Source organism: Cyclopterus lumpus, chromosome 21, assembly GCF_009769545.1.
Source record: "Cyclopterus lumpus isolate fCycLum1 chromosome 21, fCycLum1.pri, whole genome shotgun sequence".
NCBI lineage: Eukaryota > Metazoa > Chordata > Actinopteri > Perciformes > Cyclopteridae > Cyclopterus > Cyclopterus lumpus.
Genome location: NC_046986.1, coordinates 9607979 through 9619712, shown reverse-complemented (window position 1 = coordinate 9619712; position 11734 = coordinate 9607979). Strand labels below are relative to the sequence as shown.

At 41.3% G+C, this 11734-nt stretch overlaps 1 protein-coding gene across 1 annotated transcript; it reads right to left on the bottom strand.

The window, feature by feature from the left end:
- Positions 1-7968: 7968 nt before the first annotated feature.
- Positions 7969-11406, bottom strand: pcdh8 (protocadherin 8). The gene is made up of 4 exons (XM_034562368.1): positions 9043-11406; positions 8837-8907; positions 8459-8592; positions 7969-8315 (listed from the first exon to the last, which is right to left on the bottom strand). Exons 1-4 carry the CDS (start codon positions 11404-11406, stop codon positions 7969-7971), a joined length of 2916 nt encoding a protein of 971 aa, XP_034418259.1.
- Between the last annotated feature and the right edge of the window lie 328 nt (positions 11407-11734).

The window sequence follows — 11734 nt, the reverse complement described above, 5'->3', positions numbered from 1 at the left end:
GCATGGAGTAAACAAACAAGGTGTTCATAAGTAAGCTTTAGAGGTGCTGATAGATAAATGCTTCAGTTTCAGACGGATCTAGGCTAGCTGTCTCCAACTGCTTCAAGTCTTTATGTTAAGCTAAGCTAAGCTAATTTCCTCCTGGCTTTAGCTCCACAGTGGTATCAATGTGCTCATCTAACTCTCAGAAAGAAAGCAAAGGGCATTTCCCCAAATTATGAATAGTCCTTTAGGAATCATATACAGTAGATAATAAAGCTTATTTGCTTACAGTAAGGAGACTTTGGGAGTACACAAGTTTAGAGTAAACTCAAAACTAAATCAATCTTTATCTGTACCTATGCTCATGCATCAAAAGATTTGATTTGATTTGCGCCACAAAAGATCCATGTATAATCAAGATAAATATAACATGTGTGCCAGTTTATCTTCGAGGGCCCCTGTCTAAATTTCCCTGAGCTGAATCTAGTGCACAGTCTCCGGAAGGTTGTGCCAGCTGCCTCGTCTCCCTCTTAGCTCAAGTGTCCCACATAACAGTGTGAGCGAATTGCTGGTTCCATAGGACTGGAGGAGAAGCAGCATGTTAGAAAAAAATACACCTCCCAGGAGAAATGATTCAAGGTATTGGAGAGCCAAAGAGGCGAATAAAGTGAATGCAATTTCAAAGGGGAAATAATGGAGGTCACGGTGTTGCTATGCTGGCCACGAAAATGACTTAGTTAATGATGGATTCAATCACACCTCTACGGCACTGAATGTTAATGTAGATTTGTTGTTCTTTTGCATTTTTAATAACACTGTAAACATCAAATCTAACCATCCATTGCTCCAGACAGAGCGAAGTGCAGTTATCTGCAGCCATGCCGGTGATATCAGCTGACTGAAGCAATAACATTTTAAATGTAATGGGTGTGATTTCTTCTTTTTCAATTTTTTTTCTCCCGCTGCTGCTCTTCTCTTGTGTTTTTTTGTTGTGATGAGTGAACACAAGGTCAAAATGGAGTTTGTCCTCTGATATCACCTGCCACTCCAGACAAGAGAAGTGCTCACTCAAGGTGACATTACTGTGGTGTCTGTACACAGCATGCCACTACATTTTTCATTTCCTGAGCTAAAATATACAACTTATCCTTTGACAGGAGGAGTAAACATCCCTAATATGACCCAGACTGTGATCTGCTTGGGTAAACAAAAGAAAACCTGCCTCATCCTCCACGATCCTTGACAATCCCAAAGAAAACAATAAACAAAGCACTTTTTGTTTTTATATATTTGAAATATTAGACATGAGCAAGAAGAAAAATACTTTTCAAATGTCAGTGTATTAAAAAGAATACTACAGTATGCTAAACTCATCATAGGATTTCTAATGTTGACAATAACTAGCTTTCAGTATTCTGGGTGGGATTACCGGAAGGTGCGAGCCGTGGAACGAGCAGCGCTTCCATAATTAGATAGAACAGTGATAATAGACAGACACAATAGCACAGTGATTTAGGAGAGCTCATGACATTTCCTTATTCTTTCTGCGGTGACACTTCATCAAAGGCCAGAAGAACATATTTAGTATGCAATGGATCAATCACCATCCTCAAAAAGTCATTTAAATTAACTTCTCTGGCAGATATCCATCCAGCGTAGTGGCCGACAGAGGCGAGAGACTATCAGAAAATTAAATATATTTTTTTTTCTGTGAAAAATATAAAAGGAACCAAACTGAGCAAAGCATTGGCTATACGCAAACACTCCAAGATGTTCCGTAACAGATTGCTTTACCTTTTTTGTTTTGTTTTTTCATCTTTGGATGTTTTTTATCCCATACTTTTAAACACTGAGGGGACAACTTTTTCTCACATGTATGAGGCTCATCATCCCAGTTCTGAGTCTTTCCACTTACAACCACATTGTATCCTGTGGCATGCCACTGACATGGAAGTCATCAAAACCATGGCAGCTAAATTCATTTTTTAGTGAAACACTGTCCAACCTATTAATGCTTAATGTGAACGGAAGGCGAAACAAAGCCCCGCACTGAGCTCTCCTTTCAAATTAAGAGGAGTCCAAAGTGAACGTTTAGTAATTCACACTAAATAATAATAAGCCAATGGCCATGCAGTGCATGTCTAATTGCAGATGAAGCATCACATTAAAATGTCAGGGACTCGTTGGAGAAGCAGTGGCTGCACAGTTAGTGTATAAATTTATGTTTGAGATTATCCCATTTTCTACGAAGGTGTAATTTGTGCAGCAGTATAACCAGAGCAACAACACCATGTTATTAGGTTCGACAATTCTCAGTGATGTTAATATCGGGAAGGAAGGAAGACAGCATGACACCTAGTAGGATGTGAATAACCCATATAACTCACCACCAATTAGTATTAGGCAGTACTGTAAAGTGAAAGGAAACAAATTCATAAATACTGTAGCAACATGAAAGAGGAGGGAAGCCATCCAGAGAAGAAAAATAAACTGTCAGTCTCATACAGATAGGGAAACATCAACGAAGCCTTTCCAATTACTTCAAGGTTAACTGTGAACCTAATAACTTCAGGGAACCGGAGAAACAAAACATTGTTTGCTAATTACATAAGCAAGTAATTTAGACTGATTGATGCAACATATTATTCTGTCCTCCTACTCTTCCTCTCATCCTCTCCCTTATTTCTCTCTTCCATATAGCAGAGAACAGCATAAAGACTGTGTTTCCTTTGACAGCTGTCTCCACGACGGCCCACACTGACACTCTCCCGGCTCAGCAGTAAACCACAATCAACTGGTGAACAACTGGCAAAGATTTATCATCATCATCAGCTCAGGACCGGAGCTCTATGTGTGAGCTGACACACTCGCTAGATGGAGACCTGCAGGCATTGCCATTACTGTTTAAGACAGAGGTCAAGCCGTCTGCGACTGAGGTGAGGAAGCAGCAGCCACTCCACATGCACATTTATGCAGTGATAAACTGAATTAATATTCCTCTGGTTGTCAGCCAGATGAGATGAGAAGCATTCTGTTTCTGAATCTGTTTGTATACACGCCATATAATAAAGAGGCTTGAAGGGAGATCATTTGTGTTTATTGTTGCTTCTTCTGTCACTGAGGGTAACATTCAGAATACGCTGTTCACTCATGCACACTATGATATTTGTTATTTATAAAGATGCATAATAACAGCTCATCATTGAATACAAGCTCAATTGGGATTCCAGCTTTTGTTATAGAGTATTGTAAATGCGTTCAATAGAAATGTGAATTATTTATTCCTGCTGTTTCTATGGAATAATGAATATGTTTTACAGTAAGGGCACAAACAAGAATATGAATGTGCTTGGTTCTCGGTTCTGTTTAAGATAAAGATACAAGAGAAGACCGTGGGAAAATAGAGTGAGTGTGCCATTGAATAACCCATCGGAAAATGAGCACTTGATGGTCTGATTGCCATAGCCCCTTAGATTATACTCATTTGTTTGTTTGTTCACAGATTGAATTCAACATATATAAAACCTCCAGAAAATACAAACCCGGAGTGAAACATTAAAATCACCAGTCGCACTGAATGAAATGTAAACAGCAACAACAACACTGCTGTATGTTGAACTTTTCCCTGAAAGCTCTAGTCCTACAATGAAAGAACACGTCTTAAATAGCATGAATATAAAAAGTACTGACACATTAATGCTCCACCCTTATGTTACAGTTGAACACAGGCTTTGTGTGGCACTAAGTAGAACTCCATTAAAAACTGACATTTTGTAATAGCATAGCAACAACTCATGAATCACACCTCCTGGCTTTAGCAGAGACAGATGCTTGAGTTCTAATGAACCAGTCATAAAAGAAACGCATTATATAAGCGGTTTAGTTTGTTGAATCATAGTGTTCTTATTATGTTTTACCCATGTTGCTGGACATAAAACTGTGGACCACATGTAGGAATGATGTTCCCTCAGCATGTTTTGAGGTTGCATAGAAGGATGTTTCCCCCTAGTGGTATAAATAGAACAGACAGATATTGCTAATGGTGGTTAGAATCACTGTTTTTATTGTTTTGAAGATTTAGAAATTGAGGAAATGCCTAAAATGATGATGTTAAACAGCAATGATTGATTGGGTAGCTGAAATTGCTAGAGGACTTCTACAGCATATCAACTGACAACATTTCCTTTGAAATTGATTATTTTTTACAATGATGAATTGTTGTTAGTGCGACTTCTCTCTCTCATTATTTGTCTCTGACTTTCGAGATACAAAGTAAATCCAGCACATCATATTAAAGCAGTACATATATCAAATCAATCACATCAAATGACTCAATTCAAACCCACACAAGCCCAGATGTCTTGAGAGAAGTTCACACACTGATGTTCATGTTTTGGAAATCTTCATCTAAATCATATTCACATCCTTCTATTCTCAATGGCCTACTGTTAGTGGATTTTCAAAAAGAAGACACATAAACATAATGGTTGTGTTTTATGTGTCTTCAATCTCTTTTAAATGTCATAGCTACAGCCAGAATTGTTTCCAGCTTTTTAATTGAGTGGCATAATTACAACATGTTCAAGCATGCAATCAATAGTTCCCAGTTTAGCTACACTTTGCACTTCTAAGTATAGTTAATGTCAAACTACGTATAGTGTAATATTAACACAATATAGTGTTTTCAAGACAAAATATTTCAATTCTCCTTGTTTTCTCATACAAACAGTACGTCTGAATGATCATATAAAGATAAAAAGAATGTAACCTAACATTTTAAGTCTACAAAATCATGGATACAAAAACTGTATATTTAACATACAACAAAGTAATGTGTGACAAGGAAGCTACTATACAGATAAAAATGTAATTCAGAATCAAAAATAAAACCGTGAATCAATTCAAAACGAAGCATTAAGACGCAGAAAGAATGTTACATCATTTTACATAGAAAGAAAGCAACATTCTCAGATTAGAATATTGGGATTTTCGGGAATTAGCCCTATTTGTTTTCTTTCCGAGAGATAGATAAAAAGATCAATACCACTCTTGTGTCTGTCCCTCAATGAAGTTGGAGCCAGGCCTAGCAGCATAATAGAGATTGGAAACAGAGAGTGGTATCAATCTTCTCATCTGACTCTCCGCAAGAAAGTGAATGAGCATATTTTCCAAAAGATATCAAACTATTCCTTTAAATTACATCTAACATCTGAACTGGCCTGGACTGTGGGTGAAAAGGGACAAAAGAGCAGTGGATAACTATACGACTTGGTGTATGTTTAGACGATGGATGAAGCCAACAACATCCCATCAGCTTGGTCAGATATAATTTATTGTAAATGACGCAGACACCTTTATGGTGGATGAACAACTTTTCCTTCTATACAAACTGTCAAGTGGAAAATAAATGGTGTTATTTTTTTTCACACACCGAGCCCACAATTCAAAACATCCAAAAGTCAATACCTACACTTGGCAGTTGAGACTAAGATGGAGATGAGGTGCGAGTCGTGAAAACTATTGCATTGTGGGATGGCCCTGAAGCACCAAATGAAATCGATTTACAAATACTGCATCTTAACACACTTGGTACACCGGGGATCTAAACTTGAGATGCTCAGAGGCCATAACAACATAATCACAGTCATACAGATAGCCATTTATCAAAAGTAAAGCCACCACCAACAGGTGCAGAGGCTAGAAATGACCAGTGTACATCTGCCTCACTTGTCAGCAGACTACTGATGAGCTGAAAACCGTCTCTAAAACATAATTTTTCTATTACCTCAAGAGATTTCAAATGTGTTGTAAAAAGCTGCTGCGGGATATTAATGTGAACTCCATTTGGATAGGAATGAACACAGTGTCCGCCAGCAGTGATTTTCAAACAGGCACACATTTTATACCAAGCTGTGCAGATGAATAATACCTCGTGGCTCAAATTGTCAGGTCAACGCACAGCGATTTGACCTACAAGGTGCATATAAAGCAACGACGAAGGGAATCACATCGTATTGATTGATAAATGCATTTTCCCTCGCTGTACAATTGGCTCTGTCAGACCCGTGCACATCACTGGGGGCACAAATATGACCTTCTTTCTTATTGCTTTGCCTTTTGTAGCACATGCCCTTGAATCCTCAGTGGACTCTGAGCCTAAAATAAAGAGAATAACAACTGCAGTGTCTTTGCAGATTGGGAGTGGTAAAATTCAAAAATAGTGATCAAAGGTACTTATGAAGGAAAACAAATGGAACACTGTTCTCTATTCATGAGTCACATGGTGGTACCGTGTGAGAGCTCTGCATAGTGCTTTACAGTTTAAAAGGTATCTAATCCACTCTATTCTAGCTTTTATCACAGCTATCAAAAAGCAGGTATTTATGCTTATGCAAATGAGCCCTGCTCTTAGCCACCTTTTCCAGCGAAAGAACAGAAAACAGAGAAGAAGAAAAAATAATGGCTCAGTTTGCCGTCAGCTTCCACTGATAGCTCTTCCTTGGCAGCAGTGTTGGAAACTATTTATTTTCTCTTCAGGACTGGCCCTTAGATAGCTATTATGTAGTTTGCAACAACCCTTTTTCTTTCTTGTCTCATTTGCGTTCATGCATCAAAGACTCATTTAAAGTGACCTTAAAAATAATGAGGACAAAATACTGTAACGTAGTGCACGAGCAGATGAAATTCAGCAGGTATTTAATATCATGTTAAATGCATATTTTCTCAGACTAGCCTTTTAGTTACTCAACTTAAATGTTGATGAAAAGCAATACTGTTCATTTGAAGTTGCTGATGAAAACCCATGAACCTCCCAATGGACATGGTCCCTAGATTAAGATATGTATTTAATTGACTTTATCTTGCATAATTTAGTTAGACTTTCTGGTGTCTTGCATTTGTGTGTCCTCCATTTACTGAAATTATGTTGCTGCTTATTTTTGGTAGATGCGAGTGAGGGAATAATGCAAATGTTGTACAACTTGTATGCTGCAGCTATACGTATAAAAGCTCAACAACTACTAACAAGTATTCAGGGTGATGTTTGTCAAGTGTTGGTTATGGTTTTTACACTCAATAAATCATTCAGGACCAGGGACAGTTTGCACTTGCCCTACACATGATGAATGTATTGAATTTAATAAAAGTGACCTATTCTGCAAATAGGACAATAAAGCTTATCAAAGTCAGAGTATTCAGACTTACATGAGGAAACTGTATTTCATCCTGTGAATATGCTGTCCCATGTTATAGCTAAGTCAATATACAAGAGCTAAACATTCGCCCCTCACAAAGCACAAGCTCAGTCAGGAATTTGTCACGCATCCTAATACATGCTGTACAGTGTTGTGTACAGGAATTATCATTATTTAGAAGACTAGAAGCAGGTGTGACAACTCACAGCATGGTTTTGTAGGAATAATGGTTTATACTTTATTTTCCACTCGAGTACCGGCTCTACTCTACTCATTTGCATGCAAAAAAACTCAACCCAGCAACCTAGGAGTCTTCAAAGGCAGTCTCCCAGGTAATGCAGCAGCTTGAGATTTTACATCTGATCATCACTGACTGCAGTCTTGATCATGTAGATTCAAACTGGAGGGAGTGTTCTACGTGTTCACACATTCAAACATGTTTCAACTAGCAAGGGGATTATATTGAATCTTCAAAATGCAATGTTTCTCAGTTAAATAGATTGTTTGATCTCGCTATATTAGTGACAATCGTCGTATTTGAGATTATTTTTTGAAAATATTACCCTTTTTTTTATAATTCAAATCACACTTTTATTGGGCAAAGAAACACCAGTGTGCATCATATAATACAGTATTTTTGAAAAAACGTGACATGAATAAACATTAAACATTTTATAATAATTATTATCAACTGAAAGAAAATATATACACCTGTTGACTTCATAGCAATTACCAGTTTTTACAAATATTTACATCCTCGAAATACATCTCAATTAGCTCATGAACACAGTTTTTAAAAGATAGTGGCAACTTCTGATGCCGTGGCCACAGTAACAATAGTTGGACTCTGGTTGTGGAGCTCATCAGGTCCGACACCCGCTTCGCGCTGCTGCTGAGGAAAGTAAGACGGGAGGGTCCCGGTCTTGGAGAAGGTCTGAATGCTGGTCCTCGAGTTTGGGCGATTTGTGCCATAAGTGTCCTTCCAAAAGTGAGGATAGCCATGAGGATTGTTGAAAACTGGTACTGGGGAGAATCCGATGGTGTATGCATTGTCTATGGGGCCTCTGAAGCTCTGCGGTGGTACTGCACAGTACATGCTTTGGCAATCCCCCGACAAGCTGTTAGCAGTGCTGGATGAACCTGAAATAAAAATGAAAAAAAGAGAGAAGAATAAAGATGAGAAATTGTTGATGCAGAAATTAGAAACCACATTTATTCTGGTGAATATTTATGTTGAGCTGTATGTAGTGTGTGATGCCAAATCTTGAAAGAAGAAGACGTACCTTTAAGCTTTGGTTGGAAGGTGCTGAAGTTCTTTTTGCCTCCGTCGCCACTGATATCAGAGTCACTGTCGTTAAAGTCACTGTCCCCTTTCCCACTGTCCTTTACGCTCAGCTGGTCGCTGTTGCCAATGCCACTGCAAACACAATCAACGGATACAGTATGAGCCACCACTGCAGCACATTAGCTTGATTATTGATCTATTTTTTTCACATGCGAGGCCTGTCTCTATCCTTCCCATCTAACCTCATTCCACAGGAACGCCACAAGCAACACAATGCATGCACGGTGCATGTTAAGTGCCCCCTGTGTTCAGCCAGATTTGACTGTGAATAAATCATATCCTATCTGAGAAAATAAATTTAATTTAGTTGTCTTACCTCACTTGCAAGCAGTATTTGTCACCTTGCCACACAGATGTTGCTTGGAAAGGCTTGGAGGGCAGGAACATCTAAGGGAACAAACAGAATGACAGCAGAGAGCTCAGTTTCCATTTCTGGCACAGAGATCAAGGCAGCATTTGGGAACATCATATGCACATGAAAATAAGAGATCAAAATAAAAAATATCCCTGTAGTTGACTCACCTTTGTCTCTGAGTCCCCACTCCTCTGCTCATACAGGCAGGAATCATCCAGGGACGAGGAGGTTCTCTCGTGGAAGAAGCCTTGTTGTCCGGTGTACATGTTCTGTTCGGTGGAGCCGAGCATGGGAATGGGCCTTCCGTCGAACAGGCTGTGACGGGCTTCTCTCTTGGAGCCACGGCTTCTCCGTCCGTGGCTGAGCTTGCACGTCACAACAACAACCATTATTGCAATCAGCAACAATGCACAGCCCCCGCTGAGCATAATAATGACAATTAGTGAGCCGTCCAAGCCGGAGCCTTCTTCATCGCTTGACCGCAACACAATGACAACTTGGTCTTCCGAGGGCTGTGTGTCTGAGACGACAAACCTAATGGTGGCACTGCTACCGAGCGGGGATCTGCCATTGTCACTCACCGCGATTTTCATTTCCAGCACGTCTCCGATTTCAGATGTCGGCCATTGTTTCAAAGCAATTTCTCCAGTGTCTTTGTTCATTGTAAAGAGCTGCGGGTCACCTTGTACAATTTGGTAGTGGAGCTCGCCATTCACTCCCTCGTCATCGTCTTCAGCTGAGACGCGAAGGGCAAGATAGCCAGTGGGTGCATTCAAAGGCAGAGGGATATCAGCAGAGTCGTTCACAAGGACGGGGAAGGTGAAGTATGGATAATTGTCATTCAGATCCACAACTTTAATTCTGATTGTTGATGTGCTTGAAAGAGAGGGGGAACCTCTGTCTTCAGCTTGGATGACCAGCTCAATCTGCTGAAGAGTCTCATAATCAAAAGACCTCAAAGTGTACAAAGAACCCGAGAGTGAATCCACTGAAACATAAGTGGACATTAGAGATCCTCCTGTCACCTCTGAATCTATGAGTTTGTATGAAACTTTGGCATTCTTTCCCACGTCAGGATCTCGAGCAACAACAGTGGTTACATATGAACCCGGGATGTTATTTTCCAGGACTGAAACTTCAAAAAATGACTTACTGAAGAGAGGGGGGTTGTCATTCTCATCTGTCACCCGGATGGTGTACTGTCTGACAGTTTTGAAGGGTGGACTTCCAAGGTCCTCTGCAATTACAGTCAAATTATACTCTGGGATCTTCTCTCTGTCCAAAGTCGTGCTGGTAATAATCATGAAGGAGTCCCCATATGCCTGCTGTAGGGTGAAATGTTCGTGCCCGAGCAGGCTGATGCGCACGTACCCGTTGGAGCCAGAGTCTCTGTCCGAGGTGCTGATCAGAGCCACGAAGCTCTCCTCGGCTGCAGCTTCTGTGATGTAAGCGACTCCATCGGTGCTGGAAGTCATCGGTTTGATGCTGATTTCAGGGGCATTGTCATTCACATCCACGATGTCTATCACGACTTTGCAGCTGGATGGGACAGAGTGTGTGCCTAAATCCGAGGCTTTGATGTTCAGCTCATATGACCTCCTTTTCTCAAAATCAACCAGCGCCTTCAAAGTCACGTCCCCGGAAAAGGGGTCGACTTGGAAGAGGCGGCCGGCTTCTGCCGACAGCCCGTCGGCGAACGAGTACGTCACCTCGCCGTTAACCCCGTCGTCGGGGTCAAACGCGTGCACTTTGAGAACTCTGTGGCCGACGGGGCAGTCTTCATTCAGCTCCACTTTCAGCGAGCTGTGTTCAAACGTCGGGCTGTTGTCATTAAAGTCCAGCACGCGGATGTGGACCACCATTGAGCCGGACTTGGCCGGCACTCCTCCGTCAGTGGCGGTGACTCGGATGGTGAAGCGGTCCTCCACTTCCCGGTCGAGCTCCCTCACCAGCACCAGCTCAGCAAACTTCACTCCATCATCCCGATGTCGCACCTCAACGGCGAAATGACCAGAGGCAGAGATGTTGTAGCTCTGGATGTAGTGTTCCCCCACGTCCTGGTCGAGGGCGATCTGCAGTGGGAACCTGGAGTCCAGCGGGACGTTCTCCACGATCTCCAGGTTGGTCTCGTTCCGTGGGAAATGAGGAGAGTGGTCGTTAATGTCTTTCACCTCGATCTCCACGTGGATGAGTTGAAACTTTTCTTTCGAGAAGGCCACGACGTCAAAGGTGATGAAGCAGCGCGGAGACCTGGGGCAGAGCTGCTCCCTGTCAATCAGTTCCGCCACACTCAGGAGTCCGTCCATCTCCCTCATGTCAATCACAGACGAGTTGTTTTCTTGCATGAAGCGGAACGACGTGTCGGGGTCATCAGCCGGATCAATCTTTAAATCTTGGGACAGATTGCCTATCTCCGTTCCAGGTGCATCCTCTTCATAGGTGAAATACCTTGTGGTTGTACTCTGAGCAGAGTATACAAATAAAGAGAGCACCGTGCACAGCAACATCTCTGACATCTTGCAAAATCCCATGTTGAGGGGTTACAAAGTGCAGCTAACAACAAAAAAAAGAGTCATAAATGATGCAAACAATTCACCACCCGTGCTACGTCAGGTCAAATCACAACTGTGTTCAACTCTGACTTTGCTGTGTGGGTCTATAAGCCCCGCTGTATGCAAATAGGCTGCCCCATCGACCAATGGCCTTCCAGTGGTTCATGCACCAACAGGGACACGTTTGGGCTCTGCAGCGAACATGCTGATCACTTTTGTGGGAGCAAATGGTTTATTAGATAAACTCATTGTGTGGCTTTAATCAGGCTGATGAATCAGTGCGACTTAAATAAATCTGAACATGGCA